General features: G+C 28.9%; 2 protein-coding genes and 1 long non-coding RNA gene across 6 annotated transcripts in view; 1 reads left to right on the forward strand and 2 right to left on the reverse strand.

Moving 5' to 3' along the window:
* The window catches only part of LOC129909826 (actin-histidine N-methyltransferase), an 85286-nt gene extending 78251 nt beyond the window's left edge, over positions 1-7035 (forward strand). Inside the window, exons 2-3 of the mRNA XM_055986932.1 lie at positions 5864-6133; positions 6196-7035. Coding sequence (XP_055842907.1) covers positions 5864-6133; positions 6196-6685 — 760 coding nt within the window. The 3' untranslated portion in view covers positions 6686-7035. The remainder of the gene's footprint in view (positions 1-5863; positions 6134-6195) is intronic.
* LOC129909821 (serine-rich adhesin for platelets) overlaps positions 1-26380 on the reverse strand; it is a 96161-nt gene extending 69781 nt beyond the window's left edge. For all 3 annotated transcript variants that reach the window (XM_055986924.1, XM_055986923.1, XM_055986925.1), the window contains exon 1: positions 24934-26380. In XM_055986924.1, coding sequence (XP_055842899.1) covers positions 24934-25173 — 240 coding nt within the window. In that variant the 5' untranslated portion in view covers positions 25174-26380. The remainder of the gene's footprint in view (positions 1-24933) is intronic.
* LOC129909833 (uncharacterized) lies at positions 1376-21402 on the reverse strand. Of its 2 annotated transcripts, none has more exons than XR_008771444.1 (4): positions 21200-21402; positions 1676-1936; positions 1550-1629; positions 1376-1490 (listed from the first exon to the last, which is right to left on the reverse strand). It is a non-coding gene; the product is annotated as an uncharacterized LOC129909833 (long non-coding RNA). The 2 variants fall into 2 exon arrangements; XR_008771443.1 differs by having other exon boundaries at positions 1550-1611; positions 21200-21398.
* Positions 26381-27145: the final 765 nt, after the last annotated feature.

A 27145-nucleotide genomic window follows, 5' to 3' on the forward strand; every position in this document is an offset into this window, starting at 1 on the left:
AGAAATTTAAGATCTTATGACGCAAAAATGTACTTCCTCTAGATTATTCCATAATCTAGAGTAAATAAGCAATTTAAAAGTACCTAGGCAGTTTTACTTTTTATTTATTTACCGCCATAGTTTAATGCTACTGACGAAAAGATTTAATTTTTAAAGTTTCATCACCAATTTTACATCCATTCATCAAACGATTTGTTTCTTCAAAATCTTGAGATATCAATCAATTTTTTAAGGGCGGAAATAGCACTCCAAATGTTTTAAATGTTAAAAAAATGTAAAAAAAAGCAAGACAAATCGAATGCTTCAGAGATGTTAAGAAAAATTAATATTACCAAGGATTAGGTAAGTCATGAATGATAGTTTGGCGGATAATGAAATTGAAGTTTGAGTACATTGCATAATACAGGAATATCGAAAGGAAAAACAAAATTTTTCATATCAGGAATTTTAAATATCAGGAGAAATAGTAACGTTTGGGAAAAATTTCGATAATTTTTTACAAAAAAAATCGATAATTTTTAAAAGTTAGTCTAGCAATTCTGTCTCTTTCTTAAGCTGCAGCCCAAACTACTTAAGTGATTTGCTTTAAATTTGTTAGTTCAAGGTTTTGGATGATTCCCTAGAGAGAAAAGTAAAATTTTTCCTTGGATCAAAATTAACGATAGGTAGGTGTCATTAATCAAAATGGAAGAAATCGTCTAACAAAAAAATGTTTTCAAAAATATCTCTTAAGATTTTGATACGCCTAAAATAAGGTCCTTCTTGTAAAATAAAATAAATATTTTTTGAACTGGTTTTGTAAAACATGTAACCGATTTGAATGATATTTCTTTTTTAAAATCATTATGTGTTTTAAAATTAAGTCCATGAATTTTCTGAAAATATTGTTTTTTGTATGTCGATAAATATCTTTTCCAGAAAGCAATTTTTTTTTAATTTTTGAATTTTTGATTTTTTTTATATAATGATAAAAAATTAAAAAAAACGTCTCCAGCATTTTTTTGTTGGAGCAATTTCAAAGGGTGGTTTCTTAAGTTTAAAAAAAAATTTTATATTTTCTAAACATTTCTTATAAAATTAAAATTACTGTAATGAATACATAAAAAAAAGCTTTAAATTATTTAGTAATTCGTATAGAATTATAGCTTTAACCCTCAAATCAACTTTTGCCATAAGAGCAAATTCGTGCGAACCAATCGTGTATTTTATTTTTTAATTATTTCATATAAAACACTTATTATATTATTATACTTTAAAAATAAGCATCCTCCTCGAAGTCTTTTTTTCCCGATAAAAATCTCGTACATGAACCACCAGCCTCTTTTAATTCCCACAAATACGAATTGTTCACTTGTTACTGTGTATTTCCCACAACCAGTGTGCTCCTGAATTAAATACATAAATCATCCAAAAACAGCTTAGCATGCTACTTTACAAATCCAATTAACGAAGATTGCAAGAGCAAAAGTGTATATTAAATACTCATAACGCTTTAAAAAAAATAAATAAAAAGTTAAACCTTTAAATTTTAAATTATGTACATACTTACACTTATATTTTCCCGGAATAATATGAAAAATAAAATTTTCTATCTCCTTCACCGTAACATACCTACAGAAAAAAAAATTACTACATTAAATGCCATAAATTACATGTAGATTCTTCATGAACACACATATTCTCTCGACACTGAACCAGTTCTTGATAAATTTTATTTTTATGTTATTTTATTTTTTTTCTGCTGCGCACCTGTATCCTGCGAGCAACATGTATAAGCTATATAAGATTTCATCCGTGTTAGATGCAACAGCATACTGCCACTTACATGTAAGTGCAACATTTCCATTAAATGTGAATTACTTCTTCGATGTCCTGTTTTCTGTATAGGTACCTTTGCCACAGTCGGTTGCATTAAGAAGTAGTTCAGTGAATTAAACTGCGGAAAGTTCAGATGTAAGTGTAAGTGAAGATATTTTTTTTTTTAATGCTTTTTTTATATATTCTATTTAATGTGCTTTTGGCTTTTTCATTTAATGTCTTTTTCCCTCAAGAACCATTAGAGAGAAGAAATCCTTTAATATAGGTGGTTGTGAGATTTGTTAAATAAAAAAAAAAAAAACTATATAAAATGCAAAAAAACTCTCTGTTTTAAGCTTTAAGGTGTTAAAGCTTCTAGAAGTCTTTAATGAATTTGTTTGACATAACCTATTAAGATAACCTGCATGTTATTTGACATTTTCCCATAAGCTTGCCTGTAAGACAACAGAGCCTCCTACTGTTTCGTTCAAAATCTTCAATTAAAATAAATTAGATGTTAATTGAAATTTTCCAAATTTGAATATTATCCTTGTTGTTCGTGAATAAATATGATTATGATCCCACATATTCACATACAAACATGCAAGGGAGGTATAAATAGGAGCAACAAAATCCATTATTGATTGATTCCTAGAAAAAATATCTTGATGTGTTTACTTTAATTGTTTTCTTTTTGCGACTTTGATCAGAGATTGTTTGCAATTTCACCTTATCAAGTTGATTGACATTTTTTCTCATGAATAAGTAATGGAAATCCTTGCTCGAAGAAAGTTTTTCAAACTAATCGAAGAAAGTAAGAAATTTATTTTATTTTTTTTTCAAAATAGATAAAAAAAGATAAAAATTAACTTTCCAAAGGTATATGTATATCACTATGTCACAAAACATGACCTTTAATGGACACAATATCCAACGTTAGAGACTAAGAGTAGATAAATAAAAAATAAAAAAATATAGAGCAAGGTTTTTCTTTTCTCTTCTCTCTAAAAGCATCGTAAATTAATCCTGTCAACCTCAATTATGCTTATTTTGTTTTGGTCTTCTGTTTATAGGCAATTGAAATAATATTTTCCTTTGGTAGGTATCTTTTATCTGGCACAAAAGATTGAATTTTGTTGGTTTTTCATTGAAAGCCAATCTTTGTTTTAAAGTCCGGAAAGTTATATAGATATGTATTTACGGATGCAGTTTTTGTTGGTAAGGTAAAAGGGGTCAGGAAAATGTATAGGTATATGCAAAAAGATATTGGACAAATATTTTTTCCTAAAATAGAAAAAGAAAGCTATAGATTTGGTAGCTTGAATGAGGTTAGTCCAGATTTTCCATTAAAACAACAGGCAAAGAAAGATTAAATACAAAATAAGGTTGGTTTCAAATTGGTTGGAATTAAAGTTATTGTTATTTATTCAAAAATTAGAATCTGCGATCGAATTTGATTGTGTTTTCAGTTTTGTTGCTTTATTAATCACAACCTGAGAAACATAGGCAAGATGAGATGTTGAAAAACATGGAGGTACCTCCAATCTATATTAATTAAATTTATTATTTTTTTTTTTTTTTCAAAAACCAATACTTAATTTTTGTGTGAAACTTATTCCAAATTTCAAAATTCTCCTTAATTTTCTTGTGCAATCAGTGGTTCCAGAGATTTGATGATGAAGAAAAAAGTTCGATATCTCAGCGTCGAAGTGTTCGCATAAATATTTTAAGCTGAATGAACAAGTTATCCGATCCATATAGTGGTTAAGTTGGAAAAATTTTTCGCAAGCTTTTAGACCAAAAAAAGATCCAAACAAATTTCGAATTATTTTGTTCGGTTTTCAATGGGATTGAGCGGAACACGTACCTTGAACATTTTTTTAAATTACAAGATCTCAAAACTAGACAGTTCGAGCTTTAAGATCCTTTTTTTTCGAATTCCAGTACAACCATTTTTAAGAGCAGTCACTTAATAAACCTCAAAGAATTTGGATATTTTTGTATCCCTCAATTCTGTCCACTAGTTTATGATTATATAATTTTGAATTTCAAAATTAAATTACACTTAGTTTTGACTCGAAGAAGTTAAAGTCGTTAAAGCGAGATTAAAATAACAAAACTATCTACCAAAAATCCATCAAAGGTTACTAAATAAATTAAATTAATTAAATTATTTTGTTGACTACTCGCTGCATTAAATTTCCAAATAAATTTGTTTTCTATACCAAATTTATGTTGCAACTCCAATATGTAGTTGAATATTGAAACAGTTAGCTGTATCTAAGTAGGTTATTTATTTAACTTTTTTTAGTTAATTTTTTTTTATATTTTTTCAACGTTTTTAATTAAAACATCAGAAAAGTTTGGCGTGAAACCAAATTATTATGCAAGTTTTAATGATTTTTATTTGTTAAATAAAATGAATGAAAAAGTAAATTTAGGTGGAAGGTTTAAAATATGCACCACCAAGCTAGAGTTATAAAATATGTAGAGGATGTTTATCTGTAGGTCTTCTCAAACATTATGACAGCTTCATTGAAAATTGACAGGGATGAAGTGAATGTATATAGCATTAAAAACAAAATGATGACTTCATGCAAACTTTATAATTTGGAATACATTTTTAATTACGTTCATACATATACCCTTTACTATAAAACAACTTAAAGATACATCTTCACTTATAAGTTCATATGTGGGTATTTAGCAAAAGTTGTTAACGACAATAATTTCGTGTGATTATTTTTGATTTTTTTAAGACTTTAACACACATAGATTTTACATCGTTGAACTCCAAAGTAGTATCTAAATAAATATTTATTGATAGATTTTCGATATGTTTCGATATGGTTTGAATCATTGTTGTAATACTTCGAGATGATCCAGACAAACAGAAACCTGTTTTTTTTTTTAGAATTTTCAACAAAAAAACAAAATTGTATTCAAATAAAACTTAAAATTTTTCGAATAGTCGTGGTTTCAAATTTGTGCACATTGTCTAGCTATAGGCAAAAAAAAAAAAAAACAAAACACTTTTGTTAAATTCTATGGATAATTTATTAAGATATCAATGCATTTATACAGATAAACTAGCCCCAAAAATAAAAGAAACAAAAACAATCGTGATTGATTTTCGAAAAGCTATATCTCAACCATTAAAAAGGTACATTCTTCTTGTCTTACAGTTTTAGTACCAGTTTTTTCTTTTCAAATACCGTAATTGCAGAATCATTAGAAATATCAAAAAACTAAAATTTTTAAAATGATTTTCTTTTTATTTTCCTTTATAAGAAAGTTGAAAAATTGCAAATCAAAAATTGTCTCCATTAGGTACATAAAAAAAAAATGTGTGCATTTTTTTAATATTCGTCGAATTTCTTAGAATTATAAAAAACGCTTATATATTATAGTTGAAATACATGCTAATGTATGGTCAAATAATCAAAATTCTAAGAAATTTAATGCTTATTAAAAAAATATATATTTTTGCATTGATTTTTTTTATTTCAACAAAGAACAGATTTTATATGGAATAACATTTTTTTATACAAAATATTTTTATTTGTATTTTTTGATAATGCGAATCTTTATTTATATTTATAAAATTTCATCAGCCTACCACTTATATTCAAGGAGTTCTCTTTTTTATTGCTAAGCCGCGCAACTACTATGAAAAATGGGAAAAATTCAAGTTTTGTTCAATCTTTTTTTTTTTAATTTTTCATGATCATAGGAAAAATTCTTCGATATGAATAAAAATACTTGAGATGTAAAAGAGATATACGAATACGGTAATATTGTTTTTTTATGTTTTGTTTTGGCTTTTAAAATAGTAGTCGGAGGTCAAATCTCGGACTATAATTTTTTCTCAAAATTTGCACAAACGAGCATTCGCACTTTTACACACAATATTTTGTTTTAACATTTCTCTGAACATTTTTATAAACAGAGACAATTTACAATCCAATTTTATTTTCTTGATACAACAATGACTGTTATTTTTTTTTTTTTTGTTGTATACATTGAACATAATTTGAATAATTAAATTTTCTCATTTCATTTGAAGGTGGGGTGTTTCTACGGTAATGACAAGAGAAAATATCATCCCACGATTAGATCAGCCTGAAGATGAAGATTCAACTCATGGTTTCGATACAATAGCTTCGCTGATTCCTTTCTGGGACATGGCGAACCACAAAGATGGAACTATTACCTCCTTTTTTAATATGGAACTATGTCAACTAGAAAGTTCTGCACTAACAGACTTTCAAAAAGGTGAACAAATATTTATTTACTATGGCGATCGTTCAAATGCTGACCTACTTGTGCACAATGGGTAAGCTTACATGTTAACAAAAAAATTCAAATTTTTGTATACTATCATATTTTTCTTTACAGTTTCGTTTATCCAGACAATAAAAAAGACAGTGTTAGCATAAAACTTGGCCTAAGTAGCTCTGATGAGCTGCTAACCGAACGTACCAAACTCCTTGAAATGCTAGAAATACCAAAGAATACGGAACTCAAAGTCTTCCAAGCGCCTCTCTTTATCTCACCGAAATTGCTAGCATTTGTTCGAATTTTTAATATGAACAAAGAGCAATTGGAACATTGGATAGAAAATCGAGCTACCGATCTGTTTCACATCGATTGCGCGCTAGAAACTAGTCTTGAGTCAAAAACGTGGCTGTTCCTTCAAACACGACTGAGCCTTCTATTAAGAGTTTTTCCAACCACGTTGGAAGAAGATGAATTAGCATTACAAAACCATGAAAAGGGCCAAACAAAAGTGGGTTACTTAAAGGCCCTAATCTTGCAATATCGAATTCTTGAAAAACGAATCCTTACAAATGCCCTAGATTATGCCAAACAACGGACAAAAGCTTAAAAGAGCAGTGTTCAACAAACAACTCATTGAATGTTGTTGCAAGTTCTTGTCGAATCGTAAAGCCGAATATATATTTTTGTAATGTTTTGAGCATTTTATAGTCATATCATAAATAGAGTGTGTTATCCTTGTTTGGATTTCTTGGTGCATTTTTTTTGTTTGACGGAATAAAAAAAAAAGAAAAGTGTGTGTTCTATATTAGGTTCAAAAATTAATGTGTTTAACTCAGTTGTTTTTTATTAATGAACAAATTAATGTAGCTTGAGTGTTTTTTTTTTAACATTTTTTCATCTTCTAATTTTATCTCGTAATATTTATTTTCATTTTTTTAAATTTACTTAATTGGATACTAAAGTACAAGTATTTTTTTTGTTTATTATGAATTTATTTATTTTTAATAAATATATGAAAATTGATGAAAGAGTGTTTTTCTTGCGAAAAATAAGATTTGGCTAATTAATGGAAACAAACCAGATTGAAATGGAATCATGTCTCTCAAGTTAGCAGAGCAAGGTCAGCAGAACATATGTTTTGTTATTGGATCTTTTAGTGCTTATTAAGTGCTAATTAAGTGCCCCAAAATTAAATTAAGTGCTCCACTACTTTTGGAGAAAATTAATGTTCTGCTAACTTGATTTAAAGTTAGCAGAGCAATTACCAGAAAATGCCCTAAACTGCTCGTAGAAAAATCGGGTTTGGTATAATATTTAGGTGCTAATTAAGTGCTCTACGAATCCCAAAAAAAATTTCCAAAAATAATTTTTTTTCCAAAAATAACTTTTTTTCTGTGATTTTCAAACTGTCTTAAATAATTAAGTGCTTAACTAATATAAGTTAAGTACCCCATTTTCCGAAGAATTTTTCGAGATTTTCCATTAAAAAAAAATATTTTCATTTTCCATACAAATTCATGTTCTGCTAGCTTGAATTTTGATTTTCTCAAAAAATACATTTTTTTTTGACAAAATTCAAATGGAGTAATTAAGTGCTCGACTAATTTGAATTAAGTACCCCATTTTCGAAGAATTTTCCGAGATTTTTCATTAAAAAAAAATATTTTAATTTTTCATACAAATTCGTGTTCTGCTAACTTGAATTTTGATTTTCTCAAAAAATAAATTTTATTTGACAAAATTCAAATGGAGTAATTAAGTGCTCGACTAATTTGAATTAAGTACCCCATTTTCCGAAGAATTTTCCGAGATTTTTCATTAAAAAAAAATATTTTAATTTTTCATACAAATTCGTGTTCTGCTAACTTGAATTTTGATTTTTTCAAAAAATTCCACTTTTTTCGACAAAATTCGAATTGAATAATTAAGTGCTCGAATAATTTGAATTAAGTGCTCCATTTTCCGAAGAATTTTCCGAGATTAAAAAAAAAAAAAAATTGTCATTTTCCATACAAATTCGTGTTCTGCTAACTTGAATTTTAATGAAAAATTTCGGAAAATTCTTCGGAAAATGGGGTACTTAATTCAAATTAGTCGAGCACTTAATTATTCAATTCGAATTTTGTCGAAAAAAGTGGAATTTTTTGAAAAAATCAAAATTCAAGTTAGCAGAACACGAATTTGTATGAAAAATTAAAATATTTTTTTTTAATGAAAAATCTCGGAAAATTCTTCGGAAAATGGGGTACTTAATTCAAATTAGTCGAGCACTTAATTACTCCATTTGAATTTTGTCAAAAAAAATTTATTTTTTGAGAAAATCAAAATTCAAGTTAGCACGAATTTGTATGGAAAATGCAAATATTTTTTTTTAATGAAAAATCTCGGAAAATTCTTCCGAAAATGGGGTACTTAATTCAAATTAGTCGAGCACTTAATTACTCCATTTGAATTTTGTCAAAAAAAATTTATTTTTTGAGAAAATCAAAATTCAAGTTAGCAGAACACGAATTTGTATGGAAAATGACAATTTTTTTTTTTTTTTTAATCTCGGAAAATTCTTCGGAAAATGGAGCACTTAATTCAAATTAGTCGAGCACTTAATTATTCAATTCGAATTTTGTCGAAAAAAGTGGAATTTTTTGAAAAAATCAAAATTCAAGTTAGCAGAACACGAATTTGTATGAAAAATTAAAATATTTTTTTTTTAATGAAAAATCTCGGAAAATTCTTCGGAAAATGGGGTACTTAATTCAAATTAGTCGAGCACTTAATTACTCCATTTGAATTTTGTCAAAAAAAAATGTATTTTTTGAGAAAATCAAAATTCAAGCTAGCAGAACATGAATTTGTATGGAAAATGAAAATATTTTTTTTTAATGGAAAATCTCGAAAAATTCTTCGGAAAATGGGGTACTTAACTTATATTAGTTAAGCACTTAATTATTTAAGACAGTTTGAAAAAAAAAAAAATTTTTTTTCGAAAATCACAGAAAAAAAATTATTTTTGGAAAAAAAAATATTTTTGGAAATTTTTTTTTTTGGATTCGTAGAGCACTTAATTAGCACCTAAATATTATACCAAACCCGATTTTTCTACGAGCAGTTTAGGGCATTTTCTGGTAATTGCTCTGCTAACTTTAAATCAAGTTAGCAGAACATTAATTTTCTCCAAAAGTAGTGGAGCACTTAATTTAATTTTGGGGCACTTAATTAGCACTTAATAAGCACTAAAAGATCCAATAACAAAACATATGTTCTGCTGACCTTGCTCTGCTAACTTGAGAGACATAATGGAATCCATGCTTAAAGACATCAATGCATAACAATTCTGTAAGTATTTAACAAAAATTTTCTCCAGCTAAATCATCCTGGTGTCAGGGTCAAACGCAAATTTTCTGCTTCAGAATATATAGTGTGAATCCAATCGCTTTAGAATCGGCACACAGACATTACATTAGGGTGGGTAAAAAAAATACATTTTGTTTTTGAATATTTCCAAGTATGAGCTCTTTATATTAATGGGAAAGAAGGATTTTTACATCATCTACTAAAAAAAATCATTTTTTTATAAATCGACTTTTAAACGAATTATTTTACATATTCTTGTAGGAAATTCAACTTTCTAAAAAAAAGGCCTTGTACACTGTTTTCGTTTACCTAACCGTTTAAGAGATATTTGAGGTCCAGAATCGAGAAAATCTTTAAAAATTCGTTTTTTGTTCTTAATTTTGTTACAAATTGAAAAATAGCTTTAACCGTTTAGAAGATATTCGTATCCAAACCCTAATACCCACTGACTTCAATAGTTTTCTTATGACCAGTATGCACTGCAATTTGGATACGAATATTTTTAGAACGTTTAACCCCTACAAGAAATCATCTTGCTTATTTCATAAAGATTTTTCAGTGAATTAGAAAATTTTGAAAAGTTAAAAATGTTTTTATATTTTTTTAAATTTTACTCGAATTTTTAAAGATTTTCTCGATCTTGGACCTCAAATATCTCTTAAACGGTTAGGTAAACGAAAAAAGTGGAATGGCCTTTTTTTGTAGAGCGTTCAATTTCCTACAAGAATATGTAAAGAAATTCGCAAAAAAAGTCGATTTATAAAAAAATGATCATTTTAGTAGATGATGTAAAAATGGAAAATTGCAAAGTGAATATAAGGTGCTAATATTAGGAGCCCATATTTGGTGAGTATATTCTAGAGGTGTCTAGAAATCGATTTTTCGGAGTATAAAATAAAAAAAAAAGAAGAATTTCGATTTTTTTTGACCCACCCTAATATACATTGAATTGTGGGCTCACTTTTCTGCTCTCTGATCGAATTGTCATGTCTGATTAAAATCCAGAGTTTTTTAAGTATCCTAAATTTGCTCTATAGTGCCTTTTTCACAAGTACAAATATTATGTAGGTACACTACGGTGTATACGTAATCTTTCCTAGATTTGGCTAAGTAAATGCAACTTAGGTTGTAACTTAACAAAAATATAATTAAATGATTTTCCAATGTATTTTTATATTATTAGTCAGAAAACAAGACAGAATAAAAAAATCGATTTTTCCGGTTAATTTTTCCAGCAGGTTAAAGGTTTGAAATTCCAACCTTCCACGAAACTAACTAAAGCTTCCTTCGCTGAGTGAATAAAAACTAGATAACAATACCTTGACCTCAACTATATACCCTCAAGCGTGTAGGTATGTGAAGTGATCGAAAATCAGGAAGCTTGGTTTTAATTTTTTTTTTGTTTGTGGTCAAACCGGCAAACCACAATCCCAACTGCGAATCAGTAGTTAACGAGACGTAGGAGAGATGTGAAAATTTCAGTTCACACCACAGCTCTAGCGGATGAAAAAGTTCTTTGTTTCATTTTTTTTGTATTATTGTGAATTTAAAATTAAAATAAATTCCCTTCTGGTGTTTTGCACAAACCACTTAAACCACGTACAGTTAATGGGCCACATGTACATTATTCTCCGTCTGGAAACTCGACGGCATCAACCCTACTGACACAATAAACATTCACAACGACAACGATGAAACGAACATCCCTGAAATCCTAATGAGATTACCATTGAAATATAACTGCACTTCAGAGGCCCCAATTCAACCGCCTGGCTATAGCCTGCCAGGCCAGCCTGCCACTGCCACCACCCAGCATCTCTCTGCTCTTGTTAAATCCTCATGGAATTGAAATTTATGTCGTGCAGTCAGTCAGGTGTACACGTCGTCGTCATGCTTCTTGTGCAAGGCTTCTGGTGTTTTTTTCATGTTTTTTTAACCGGAACTGGGTCGTCGAGCGTTGTCAAAAAATAAAAAAAAAAAAAAAAACAACAACAAAATATACCTACAACAAAAAACTTAATACTTGTTGGCCAACAATGCAATAAAATTCAATTTTCTAAATTAGCAAAGCTGACAGACACAGCTTTTGGGTTTCGGGTCCGGCTAGCTATATGGGTACACAATAATAGGATATAGCATGTAGGTGATCCTATGGTGTTAGTGGTAAGAGTATCAACTCCAAAAACTTTGTCGTTTATTGCCCAAATTGTGGCTTTTGTTGGCTTGTTAATTTTATGTTGCCTGATTCGTTATGGCCTTCAAGATAAAAATATACAATGTTGCTGGGGTACATCTGATTTCAGCATAAAAATATGCAACTTGAGCACAAGGGTTCATCTTCTTTTTAATTACTTTTAATTACATCATGATTTATAATGAAGAAAACTTGTATTTTGGGGAAAAGACCATTAATAATTTCTATTAAAATACAGAAATGATATTTACTGCCATTGTAATCCAAGAAAATATAAATTTGAATGTTTAAAAATAGGTTACGCAAAGAAAGTAAGCTTTTAACTACTTTCTGTAAATATTAGGCAACATAAGATATGACACGGGGAAAAACTAACAAATACAAATTTGTTTTCTTAATTTTAGAAATATTTGATGTTATGCATGACCCAAAATCCCCCAAAATAAAAATTTTAAAAAGACTAAATTTGAATTTTACACTTATTCAATGGTGCAATCCTACATTGAATTGACTACATGAATAACATTTATTTTGCTTGTTTGACCTAAAGCAAAAGACAAAAAATCAAAAGTACATATAATCTAATGCTTTCGAAAGGCCACTTAAAACTCAATCTAGTTGTTAAAAAAAGGAATAATCAGCCCTAATATGAGCTACATTAGTAAAACTTTTAGTTCGCCCGCAATTTCAATAGCTATTGCGAGTTTACCCCAAATGGAATAACATTTTCCGATTCACCACCAAAAAGGAGGAAAAAATTGTCGATTATCCGCATTTCACCTGATAAATCAGGTTCAGAAAAAAGAAAATTTTTTGATCGTGAACAATTTTTCTCCTGAAAGTTACAATAAGAGAAAAATGATATCGGAATAATGACGACTAAAACTTTTCCATCGTCATCAGCAAAGATGACAACATTCGGCCAACATTCTGTTCGAATATTAAGTGCTAGTAAGAATTCCGTTTTCCATCGTTTTCAAAATTAGGTACTCCACCTTCGTTGTTCAAGAACTAATTTTTATAAAACAAACCGTTATCTTACATGCCAAAAATTCCTAGATCCTACCTAGACCATAAGTGATTTTTTTGATAAAAGTTTAAGTATGCTAGAAGCTTGAGAGAGAGAATATTGCAATTTTTTGTTGTTTGGAGTTTGTTAAAGAAGTAAAAAGCTTGTCAATAATAGTTGTGATATCAAATCCTGATTAGTTTGAACTATAACCTAAATCTAAAATTAAAAAAAAAAAATATTACGTATACGCCATAGTCAATTATGTAAATCAAAAACGTTTTATTTTATTATAAGTGCTCAGCTAAGTGATACCATAAGTATCAAGCATGAATAAATGGTAAACAAATCGTTATGACACATAAGGAATGTTTTTTTTCGACATATATTTTTGCAGTAGGATTTGCGTACCTTACACCGAAAAAGGGCAGGTAAATATTTTTTTATTTAGGCAAATCCAAACGTTAAAAAATTGCAGTAATTACAAAATTTATTTGTTTTACTATAATATAACTATATAACTAAAAAAACATTTAAAAAAATGTGAATATGTTTATAAATTAATTTTGAAAAGAGTTATTTTTTAATTTTTCAAAAAAAAGATAAATTTGAACCCAGCATGATGCCTTATTTCGATTTCAACAACAAAATTAAATCCATCGGGCCTACACTTTGAAAGTAGAACAAAAAATCAGCACTTTAAAAATATATTCTTAAAAATAATTAAAACGGAACTGTACTTTTTCAATTTTTTCTATTTTGACATTTATGAGCTCATGTTAAACTAGGCTTAGCAACTAAATTCATATTTCTCGAATTAAATTCAATATTGTTTTTGGCGTGTTACACTGGAGGCAGAGTTATAAAGCTTGGAATTTTATACTAACATTCGCTACTTTTTTTGTTCTGTTTTCGATTCATCGATTTCCTAGTAATTTATCATGTCCCTCAACAGAAAAACTATTTTTAAATCGAAATCTCGCTCGCAAAAATTCTTAAGTTGGGCCCTTTTCGCTTGGCGGTTGATTTATAATATTTATCATTTAAAAAAGGATCATTAACAGTGTGTTTGCTTTTTCATGAAAAATTCTTTGGGAATAGATTTATTAGAATGTTCTGAAAAAAAAATCATAAATGTAAAAATACAATTTAATCGTAAGGTGTGGCATAAATTTTAAACGCGCTTTGTAGAAATTCTACCATACTGAAGCTAAGCGATATCACAGGCCAAAACTAGTTGAAAGCCTACCTATTTTTTTTTTTTTCGGCCACTTGAAATAAATTCTCATCTCTTTGAAGGTTACCTTGATACAAAGATGTGTGCTTGTTAATTTCATTTACTCATATTCCGTTTGCTCTGCAAATTGATTGAAACTTTAAAAAATATACACGAAAGTTATTCATAAATAGTTCCATGTTATATGTACTTGTACATTTGTATAGGTACTTTAATCTTATGGCATAGTTAATTTGCCAACCAGTCAAGTTTCTTCTGTGACAGTAATGCGATAACTAAAGATGAAAATTTCAAGTTTTTATATTTTTTGTTTTTTTTTATAACTTTGAAAATATAACAATGAAATCCTATTCGTTGTGCTGCTTGAGGAAGTGACTATAAGAGCAAGGATTTAACGCTTTCATAAATTCTTGGCACTCAGCCAACTATGCTTAGCATACATATACACTTGAATTGAAGGTCTAGAGAAAAATGTTCAATGCCTATTCTTACAATGTTGTCTTACACAAGATTATGGCTTTCGAAAAGCAAGCAAAGAAAAAGACATCTTTTCTTATAGAAGTATGTATCTACCTACATAAATATAAAATGCTTCACACCAAAAGACAATAAGAAACTTGTAGATGAACGTTTTTGAAAAGGATTGTTTAAAAAATCATCCAACATACAAATGCAGCATAAAATTGATTTTTCTTTCTTAGCTTTAGGACACTTTTATATGAAGTTTTTTTTTATGTTGGTTAGTTTTTTTAGTTTTGGAGATTATATTCATTGAAATATTAATTTTGGTTATTGAAAATTCAATATCTACTTTTGTAATTATTTAAGATAACAAAGAGATTGTCAAATTAGAGGTTTTATATTATTCAAGTTTATTTAAGTACTTGAGTTTCACTTTTAAATTCTGTGTGAGTTTTTCAGTTGAAAAATAAATTGCCTAAAAAGCATTAGTGGGATGATGTCAAACAACTGCAAGTGATGTGAATTTGATTGTAAAATTGATAAAATTGACCAGATTGAATGCATTTTCAGAATTTATTAAAAGTTGCAAACAAATGATATAGAAGAATTTTTTTGTGTTCTTGCTTATTTCCGGGAAATTTAAAATAATTCATCACTCTAATAAAAGGTTTCAAAAGAATTAATTAATTAAATTAAAACGAATTTTAGAGTTGGTCGGGATCAATGTGCTGGTTTGAATCTATATCATTTGCTGAGTTTCGCATTGGTGTTGGAGGTAAAAAGTTATGCAGTGTACTTTTGAGAGACAAAATTGCAGTCCTTATAATTCCTGGTAGTTGAATAATGTTAATGAAAAATTCTCGGGATTTTGTATTGTGGTTCGAAACAAAAAAAGTTGACATTAAGATCAAAGAGAATTTTAAAACGGTGGTTCCCGAAAGTCCGTCTGTCTGTCTGTAACAACCTGAACCGATGAGTCGATTCACTTTAAACTTAGTACGTAGCAGTTTTTGGAGACTACAAAAGTAGTTTACAGCCAAAATGGACACTGAAATTTATTAATTTTTTCGTGTGAGGGTTGGTTACACAATCGCACAGCGAAAATCATATTTAAAGATTATAAAATAGATACGTTTTTACGACAGGATAATTTATTTTCTTTTTCTTTTCTTACGTACGTACGATTTTCACAAAAAAAAAAAAAAACTTACATTTTATACAGTGACCTTCAACTTTGATTTTACCCACTTTTAGAGTTATTTATTTTAAGAAGCTTCGGAACTACAAAAATTACACTCAAATCATAGAAACTTTATCTTACATTAGAAACTTTACATAAGAAACTTTTTGTAAAAAAAATTATTTTTAAATACATGCAGCCCTATTTATAAACTTATCAAAGACAGTGCATAGCATTATGTACTCTGTATAATGTCTTAAAACAAAAAATTGTCATTTATAATATTTATGCAACGTTTAATAGAGATTGTATAAGCTAAACGCGTTTTTAGGTTGTTTAGAGCCTGAATAAGAATATATTTTGCTTAAATGTCATTTGAACATCAAATTATTGTCAGAAAAATAAAACACAGCAATGATTTGTATATTTTTTTATTGACGAAATTCTTTCGCATCTTTCTCTTTTTATTTTATAAACAAAAGTGATAAAATTGCAATGAACTTAAGTAATAAATAAGAAATTGTGTGTTTTTAGATAAATAATGAATTACAAATTGTGTGTTTTTGGAAATGTTTTCCTCATATTTCTTACGAGGGCTTTGTATGCATTTTGTTTTCTTTTCACAGAAATTATTACAGCCTTATTTATTAGATTTCACTAAACAGCTCTAAACGGCTGCATAGTTATACAATACATAAAGTTTTATGTAGCCTTTATAGCCCAGTCATTTTAGTCATTTTTAAGCCCAATCTGCGGAAAAATTCCTACTGGGCTGAATTTTGGTATACAGCTTAATGACGGCTTTGTTATGAAGATGTGAAAAATCGACATTGATATCGTGTCCGCGTTAAGAGTTATAGGGGTCAAAAGGTCACAAAAACTGGTTTTTCACGATTTTCAGCAAAACGGTAAGTCTTATCAAAAAATTTTCAATGCAAGAATTGTAGACCAGATTATTATATATAAAAAGTGTCATGACACTTTTTTTCCTAAGACCCACCGTTTCTTAGGTATAACGATTCAAAAAGTTGAAGTTTAGTTGTAATCGTCATAATCCTATTCCTGAAAAAAAAACTCCTAACTGAAAAGTTCCTGAAATTTCATTATTTTTTTAGCTTGAATTTCGTTCCTCAACTGTTAAGAATATGGGGAAACCAAAAAAAAATGGAAATTTTTGCCATTTTTCCGATTGGGGCCCTTCTCCCGAAACCATTTCCCTGGGAATTTTTGTTTAGAATATGTCTGAAAATATACAGGGTGTGCAATAGAGAATGGACAACCCTAAAACGGCTTATAGCTACACTTATGATTGTTCTAAAAACAGATAGAAAAAAGTTCTATCGCAACCAGTTCATAAAATATGGACTTTTTTTCGTTCAGTGTATTTTAAATTTTATCATCTTATGTTTTCGTTCACTACAACCACGAATGAATGAATTTTATTTATTTCTTTTTTTTATAATTTTCTACAATAATTGGATGAGTACATAAAAGCTTTAAAAATTTCATAGCTATTGCACATTTTCGTAAAAAAATTTTGAAATCTGTTTTTTGATGCAAAATGTAAAAAAAATATTTTATGAAAAATTTTAAACACCTGTGGTATAAAATAAATCTATAGAAACCTAGGTGGCCATCTTTCTTAAAAATATTCTCCTTATACCAGAATATTTTTAAGAAAGTTGGCCACCTAGGTTTCTATAGATTTATTTTATACCACAGGTGTTTAAAATTTTTCATAAAATACTTTTTTTACATTTTGCATCAAAAAACAGATTTCAAAATTTTTTTTACGAAAATGTGCAATAGCTATGAAATTTTTAAAGTGTTTTTGTACTCATCCAATTATTGTAGAAAATTATAAAAAAAAGAAATAAATAAAATTCATTCATTCGTGGTTGTAGTGAACGAAAACATTAGATGATAAAATTTAAAATACACTGAACGAAAAAAAGTCCATATTTTATGAACTGGTTGCGATAGAACTTTTTTCTATCTGTTTTTAGAACAATCATAAGTGTAGCTATAAGCCGTTTTAGGGTTGTCCATTCTCTATTGCACACCCTGTATATTTTCAGACATATTCTAAACAAAAATTCCCAGGGAAATGGTTTCGGGAGAAAGGCCCCAATCGGAAAAATGGCGAAAATTTCCATTTTTTTTTTGGTTTCCCCATATTCTTAACAGTTGAGGAACGAAATTCAAGCTAAAAAAATAATGAAATTTCAGGAACTTTTCAGTTAGGAGTTTTTTTTTCAGGAATAGGATTATGACGATTACAACTAAACTTCAACTTTTTGAATCGTTATACCTAAGAAACGGTGGGTCTTAGGAAAAAAAGTGTCATGACACTTTTTATATATAATAATCTGGTCTACAATTCTTGCATTGAAAATTTTTTGATAAGACTTACCGTTTTGCTGAAAATCGTGAAAAACCAGTTTTTGTGACCTTTTGACCCCTATAACTCTTAACGCGGACACGATATCAATGTCGATTTTTCACATCTTCATAACAAAGCCGTCATTAAGCTGTATACCAAAATTCAGCCCAGTAGGAATTTTTCCGCAGATAAAACCTAAAATTACTGGACTATTATGCAACTTTACATAAATTTCTATTTTTAAAACATTTTCTTAGCCATTATAATTATGCTAGGTTTGTGTCCAAATAAGTACTAAAAAAGGAAAATAAGTACTTTTTATAACGACAAACAACTCCATCTGTCCATAAAATAATTCAATCTGATTCAAAAATAAACAACAAAAAAACAAAAACATGAGTGAAAGTTCTCAATGTCATATAAATCAGGAAATTATATCAGGAAAAAATCTCCAAATTTCTTATTTTTTGTTTTACTTGATTTCAAATTGTCAAAAAATAAATTCTTCAATTAAAAAATATATATACAAATCATTGCTATGTTTTCTTTTTCTGAAAATTATGTGAAGTTCAAATGACATCTAAGCAAAATAAATTCTTATTCAGGCTCTAAACAACCTAAAAACGCGTTTAGCTTATACAATCTTTATTAAACGTTGCATAAATATTATAAATCAAAATTTTTTGTTTAAATACATTATAAAGAGTACATAATGCTATGTACTCTCTATGATGAATTTATAAATAGGGCTGTTAATGTTTATTTTTTTTATTGTTCTAATCAACTAAAAACAAAACCAGGAATCGCGTTCTGTTTTAGAGATATTCTTCCTTAATTTTGACATCGTACGAGAACTTTTGCTTTTGTTTGTTTTTTTTTTAGTTTAATTTTTTTTTTTTTGTTTTGTTTATTTTCAAACGAAATGTAGTTAATTTATCGACAGATGGAGTTGTTTGTCGTTATAAAAAATACTAATTTTCAATTTTTAGTACTTATTTTGACACAAACCTAGCATAATTATAATTTCTAAGAAAATGTTTAATAAATAGAAATTTATGTAACGTTGCATAGAAGCTACATAAAACTTTATGTATTGTTTAACTATTCAGCCGTTTAGAGCTGTTTAGCGAAATCTAATAAATAAGGCTGATGGTGTCCAAAAAGTTAACGTCGAAACGAAAACGGTAGATAGGGTAGGTGGTGACAGTTATCAGAAAAATAAAACAAATCTCAGCCATATTTTTTGTGAGTTATGGGCATTTGAAAAAAAGTCGAAAAACTGGTCACCCTGTGACGGTGCCATGACTACAAATCTTAATTTTTCTCATATTTTTCTTTTGTTACGGAACCTTGAATAGCCCTGCTACCAAATGCATTAAAAATTGTTGAGAATATTCCATAATTAACCGAGATAAAATTTATTTTCTTAAGAAATCCGACTTTATTATAAAGTAATTTTTCCATATTATTTAAGTTTTTGTATTCTGAAAGGTTCTGAATTTTGAACTCATGCTATGGTTTTATAAAAAGAAAAAAATGCGAATTCAACGCATTGAAGTCCTAAGTACATACAGGGTGTCGCAAAAGTCAACGTCGAAACGAAAACAGTAGATAGGTTAGGTGGTGACTGTTATCAGAAAAATAATAAAAATAATCGCAGCCATATATTTTGGGAGATATGGGCATTCATGTGCCGTGACTACAAATCTTAGTTTCCTCAATTTTTTCTTTTGATGCGGAACCTTGAATAACCCTGCTTACAAGTGCATTCAAAAATTTCAACTCAGCTTCATCAGCTTTAAAGAAAATTTCACTTTTTTGCCCAACTAAGTAAACACAAATTTTACATGACCCTAATTCAATGAACCGTAGTGTAAAAAAAAGCAATACGACATTTCGGAAAGTTAACTCAAAAGTTGGTGTGTTCAATTCTCTTTTCAAAATGGTATAACATTGTTGAGAATATTCCATAAATAACGGAAATAAAAATATTTTTCTTAAGAAATCCGACTTTTTTTATTAGGTAATTTTACCATATTATTTAATTTTTGTACCGTTTAAGAACTGAATTTGCGTTTTAAGAAGTAGTAAAGTGCTGATTTTTTAAAAGATAAACAACCTTAAATAATACTCTAAAGGTAGGCTTATGAATGAAAGTAGTAGAAAAACATATCCTTTCGGTCTTTTGACCGGAAATAGCGTATCCTGCTTTCAAATTGGGAAGGGTAACGTTGAAACCATGTCGCAGCATGTCGTAATTTAGCGAAAATCAATAAATGAAGTTCGAGGTGGATCACAGTATCCAAACAAATCATACAAACGAAGATTTTCCAAAGTATACAATGTTAAAAAATTTGAAGAAATATCTAACACCTTGTTGGTCTCTCGAAAACATTTTATTAATTGTATTGCAGCTACTTTTCAATATTTTTTGTATTCAAATAATTTTTATTTTTTTAAATTGCACAAAATTGATGAGTAAATAAGAAAAAAAGCGAATATACACAGAACCCTGTAAAAGTTTAGCTTTTGTAGTGAAATCTACATAAATCGACCAAGGATCAATATAAACAAATTAAGAGAATTGTAAAGGGCAGAAATACTAACATTTACCAACCCTACAACATCATTTTAGAAAGTAAAACCATTATTGAAACCCAATCAACAGCTGCTCTACCGACAACAACAGAAAGAACGTAATGTCAAATCAATCTAATGCCATTACTTGGGTATTTCTGGTGCAGAGATTATGCTTTCTGATATTCGATTGGAGGACATTGACAAAGTAAAATGTTTATGGAAATGCGGCTTTGACGCCATTGAAGAGCACTCTACTCTTGTTATAAGGAAAACTTTCAAGTGAATTTGCTGCCGTTGCAAGCGCTTGCAGTAGATATTGTGTTTGCACGAGTGCATAGTGCCTTTCAAAATAACAAAACATAAAAGAAAAGTTGTAAGCGAAAGTGCCATTACCTGGATTCATTCAAAAGCTATTAGTTGATGTTTTCATTTCGATACTTTTAATCAAAGTAAATTAAAAAAAAAAAAAAACAAAATAAAGAAATTATTGAAACAGTAAAGAGTTAAGTTTTATGGATAGAAAAAATTTTCTTAATTTATCAATGACAAAATCGTTCTGAGTTACCTACTTACATATATCTACATAATATGCATGTTTAAACTGTATACAACTACACTATGTAAATAAATCAAATAAGAATGTTTTTTATTTAGTTAATAATTACAAATAAGGGAACACAATTTTGAAATGATAAGAAAAGAATTGAATTTATTCTATAAATTACAGTGGTCTTCCCAGCTTCAGCGAGTTTTTATTCCGATTTTATATAAAAATCACACTTTGAAACGAAAAGGAAACGGTTCCACAGAATTTCTACATGCAATTTTCTTTTCGAAACGTTTTTTTGAACCGTAAAGAATTTTTTAAAGAAAAAAGTCGAGAATTTTTTTTATTTTTAATTGTGATTTGACATAATTTTCTAAGAAAAGAATTTAAAAAAATAAATTATTTTATTTTTTGTAACTTTTTCTCTAGCAAAAGTTGGTAGACCGATTTAACAAAGTATTATATGTCCGTTGTTTATTAGGATTATTATTATTACGACTTTATGTGATGTTAACATATTAAAAATTTTGAAATATTACCATAGTTACAGTGTCGACAGTTTGTGTATCCCATTTTAAAGAAATTCGAACATCAACATAAATTTGCTATTATACAGGGTGTCCCAAAAGTTAACGTCGAAACGAAAACGGTAGATAGGATAGGTGGTGAAAGTTATCAGAAAAATAATAAAAAAACTCGCAGCCATATATTTTGGAAGTTATGGGCATTTGAAAAAAAATCGAAAAAATGGTCACCCTGTGACGGTTTTTCATGTGCCGTGACTACAAATCTTAATTTTTCTCATTTTTTTCTTTTGTTACGGAACCTTGAATAGCCCTGCTATCAAATGCATTCAAAAATTTTAACTCAGCTGCATCAGTTTCAGAGAAAATATTACTTTTTTACCCAACTTAGTACTAAAAAAAATTTACATGACTCTAATTCAATGAGCCGTAGTGTAAAAAAAATGCACTACGATGTTTCGGCAAGGCCTTAAAAGTTTGTGTGTTCAATTTTCTTTTCGAAATGTTATAACATTGTTGGGAATACTTCATAAATAACCGAGATAAAATTTTTTTTCTTAAGAAATCCGACTTTTTTATGAGGTAATTTTTCCATATTATTCAAGTTTTGTACCCTTTCCGAACCTTTCAGAATACAAAAACTTAAATAATATGGAAAAATTTTCAAAAAAAAGTCGGATTTCTTAAGAAAAAAAATTTTATATCGGTTATTTTTATGAAATATTCCCAAAAATGTTATACCATTTTGAAAAGAGAATTGAACACACAAACTTTTAAGGCAATTTGCCGAAACATCGTAGTGCATTTTTTTACACTACGGCTCATTGAATTAGAGTCATGTAAATTTTTTTTAGTACTAAGTTGGGTAAAAAAGTAATATTTTCTCTAAAACTGATGCAGCTGAGTTAAAATTTTTAAATGCATTTGATAGCAGGGCTATTCAAGGTTCCGTAACAAAAGAAAAAAATGAGAAAAATTAAGATTTGTAGTCACGGCACATGAAAAACCGTCACAGGGTGACCATTTTTTCGACTTTTTTTCAAATGCCCATAACTCCCAAAATATATGGCTGCGAGTTTTTTTATTATTTTTCTGATAACTTTCACCACCTACCCTATCTACCGTTTTCGTTTCGACGTTAACTTTTGGGACACCCTGTATAAAATGAACAACTGTTTGATTGAAAACTAGGCTGATTTTCCAGAAACAAATAGAAAACAAAATCCAAAAGTTAATATTTTTTTCATCAATAAAATTAAAGTTTAGGTATACTTCAAGCAAAAAATGTACATTTTCAAAAAAAGAGAAAAAAACCCAAAAATTTGGTTTTTGGAATTTTCCTGAAAATAAAAGTGTTAGGGGATTTACTTATCTTCATTTTTTATTATTTTTTTTAATCGTAAAAAAAATCCGTTTCTCATCCCGAACTCGTTTTTCTTTTTTGATTTTTCTCTATATATCTTTATTCCTTAATTTCCCCTACCGTTTCGAATTCTGCCAATAAATTTATCAGTAAGGGCAAGATTTTTCAGTTCGAAATCAACTGGAGCGAAAAACCTTACCAACTGTTATAGTATGATTGATGAAGTACCTATGCAAATTTAAGATGGATACCACAGGTTGTCAAAGAAGACATAGGTTAAAATTATGAATTAAGTATTGAATTTGTTTTGGATTTGTAAAAATATTTGGTAAAACTTCTAAAACAAGTTGTGGTTCCTAGAATTTTTAATTGCAAGTGCAAAATAACAGATACCACTTTTGATACGATGGGGGATGTGACTCTTATCTTATCTTAAAAGCCATATTCTTTAAAAGGCCATTAGTTAGAAAATGGCTTACAAATGTTATAACTAAAAAATTCTAGGCCAATTCAAATTAAAAAAAAAGTTACGCATACGCCACAGTGACCGCTTAAAATTAAACTTTGAAAAAAATATTTTTTTTCAGCTGTAGGTAACAAAGCAATGCATCAAATTAGGCTTTGTCTATTTTGCACGGCAAAACGTAAAACAAATAGCCTGAAATTCAAATTTCAATTATATTAAAGCTGGAAAGAAAACGGTGGAGTGTCGAACTTTGATTTAATAGCTGCGTTCCTTTGGAAATATTTATCTACTGTTTAGGACTTAAAACTACTTTGAACTACTTTTGCTATACTGAAAAAGTAGTTCAAAGCAGCTTTAAGTACTAAGCAGTAGATAAATATTTCCAAAGGAACGCAGCTAATAGCTATGGAGTGCTGCGGGAAGAGTATTTTATATAAACTTTGGCTATAAATCGATGGATTTGAAAAATATGTACAAATGACAAATATACAAACTAAAAATGTAAAAATCTACAGTTCGAGATGTGGACGCTTAAAAGTCAAATGCGATGTTACAGAGAAAAGTAACCAAAAATAAGGATGACAAGTCTTGAAAAAAATGTATATAGGAATATTGCAAAAATTCTGGCTTCGTCAATTTTAGCCTATTTTAATGTCGATCGATTAAGAAATGAATATTTTTTAAAAATAGATAATAAAATTAATATGTTCTAGTTCAAGTACATACATAAATTTGTGTGCTAAGAATCTATTTGAAAGTGGATAAAATGTGGAAAGACAGTACTAAAAATATTGATAATCATCATTCAAAATGTCAGGTCTAGGACTTAGTAGAATTTTGTAGAAATGGGCTTTAAGACACACGTATGTATATGAGCCCGTGAGAGCCTTTGGATTCCTCACCGAGTTTCCACATATTTTTTTTTTTTCAAATAACAAAAAATAAAATAGGTAGTAAGTAATTTCAAAATTATGCCTCCATCCTGAAAAAAAAAACTTAGTTTCGTAACAATAAATATAAATTACATTAGTTGATAGTCTTTCACAAAAAATGTAAAAAAAAATTTCATAGTCTAGTCTTCCACAAATGTTCAAATAAAGTTAAAATAAAATTTAATAAATTAATTTCCAGATGCATTTCAATTTGAATCACTACACAAATATTTTTCTTTTCACACAAAACATCAATTTTTGACATTCTTTTCATTCATTACAAATTATTTTCCATTTCTAGCTTCCTATTTTATTTTTCTCAGTAAAACCATATTTCCAATACAGTCTCTCATTATAGAAAAGCCGGAAAATAAATTTCAAACTTTTAAATTTTTCTTAAACAAAAACATAATCGATTAACTAAAAAACTCCACCCAACTTCGATGATTTTTCACCTCATCTATTGTCACGAATAATAAAAAAAAAAAAAAGTTAAAAACGTATACCTATAAAAAAAAGTATCTCATAAATTAAATTACAAATCTACTTTTTTGTTTCTTCTCCTAGCAACACATAATTCACAATTCACACTCATGTTCACTCTTATTCGCACACAAATGAACCCACCTGCGACTGCAATCGATTTTCGTTCGAGTGTAAATCCTTTTGTATCGGCACTGTCACCGCATGTAATTGATGCTGCTGAAGTGGCAGGTGATGCTGTTGGAAATTTTGCATCTGTATCTGCTGCTGTTGCTGCTGCTGCTGCTGTGGTGGATATCTCTGGCAATTTGCACAGAAAAATCGCAATCCAAATACAATCACGAACAACAAAAAACCACAAAAAACTTTCGCTTTTGCACCCATTTTTATTTATTATATTTTATTTTTTCTTACTGATGCAATTAAAAATTAAAGAAAAAAAAAACAACGACAAGATTGATAGATATATATATATCTAATTTTGTATCTTTCACTTTTCACTGTTATTGCATTTCTTGTAATGCATCTGTTAACCTTGGCTGAGCATATTTTTATTATTTTTAATAAAAGATAACATTTAATATGTGCGTGATGTTAGTTTTATATCTTTTTTAAATTAATTAAAAACTATATTTTCACCGAACTTCGCATGTAGACCATCGGAGGCGGAACGGATGAGCGAACTTGATCATCATCATCACAGTTATGGTTATAAGTTGGTTCTACAATAATTTTATTTGCTTTTTTATCGCCAACAAAGGTGATATTCCGGTTGCACTTGGTTGCACCGTACTAAATTGCGTGCTAATGAAAATCGTTTTCACTTTTCAAAACAATTGAAATTTTGTTTTTCAATCAAACGTTCACACACGCAAGAATTTTTTCACAAGACTTTAATCTTTTTAGAAAAGAAAACAAAAAAAAAACAATAAGACATTAAACTAAAAGCAATTTAAGGTCATTTGTTATAATTTTCATACAACACAAAAAAATAACGCCAACCTCCGACCGAGATTCCGCAGATAAAAACACTTTTGCACAAACATCTGATTTCTCGTTAATCTTCGAGGTTTTCATCCCCTTTTGCACATCACATCAAAAGGATAAATCGACAAACATCCGTAAAAAAATCACATCCATCTGTAAACAGAGCACTCTCATGAATATTTTACTCGCAGTATCCTTTTTGTTTTTTTTTTTTTTGGATTTGTTCAGATAAAAAAGTATCTATGCGTATGATACTGATACCTTATACTTTTTTTATACACGCGTTCATTCATCTATTGAATTCTCGTTGGTGTATAGAAGACCATTTTTGGCGGGAAAAAGTTGTCCTACTCAACAAACTATCATCGACAAGTTAGAGAGGAGATAGCGAGCGCACCGCACAAAAAGTAAACAACCATCAGTGATGATATGATTTAGTGTTTGACTTTATATCGGACAAGGTTTTTACTTGATTTTTATTGGCAGATACTGAGATACTTTATTGTATGCTGGACCGAACCGTGTGAAATCTTCGATGTATCTGATTCAACTGATGTAGACGGTGGAGATGATGCACTCTGTTAGATGGTCGGGTATGTTTAGTGTTGAGTTGGTTGGGGCTTTGCTCCTACCTTAACCAAAAAATGTGGCTTTTCATTCATAAAGTTTGCAAGGTTGTTATGTTGCTGATGGCTGTGGTAGAGGTTGAGGAAAATGTAGATGGAAAATCATATTGGAAGAAAGCTTTGGAAAAGATTGTGGTGGTTGGTATAAATTTGTACAGAACATTAACAGGAGCTGTACACGTACACCCACTATATGACTATATTTTTTATCAACATGTTGACTGGAACCAAGGAGAAACATAGAATATGTTGATAAAGTTAAAATTTTTGTTTCAAATACAAGAATGTTGCTTATAATGTACCTAGAATGTTCCAACATAAAATAGAGTGTTATGTTATTTCTGTAATGAATTTTTGTTATGATGATGTTTATAGCTAAAATGGAAACATAATAGCCTGGATCCCTACATTAGCCACTTGAATACAGAAGTTTTTCCTACAGTATGTTTTTTTTTTTAACACTATCAGTTCATAGCCGAAGAGCGCTTATAGCAAGCACCGTCTTGCGACCATTTGCCAACACAAAACTGTGTTATCCGGCTCATCAATGAATACGTTAAAAATTACAGTTTTCTATTATAATGGTCTCGTTTTAAACCATTTGTATTTTATATTTTTCAAAGAAGAACATTTTGTCAAAAATTCAAAAACAAAATGTCGACAAATACAAATATTCTATCCGATAGCTAAGAGCTAACAAATTAATTAATTTGTAGGAGATTTTAAAAAATTAAGGTTTTGAA

The sequence above is a fragment of the Episyrphus balteatus genome, chromosome 2, assembly GCF_945859705.1.
Source record: "Episyrphus balteatus chromosome 2, idEpiBalt1.1, whole genome shotgun sequence".
NCBI lineage: Eukaryota > Metazoa > Arthropoda > Insecta > Diptera > Syrphidae > Episyrphus > Episyrphus balteatus.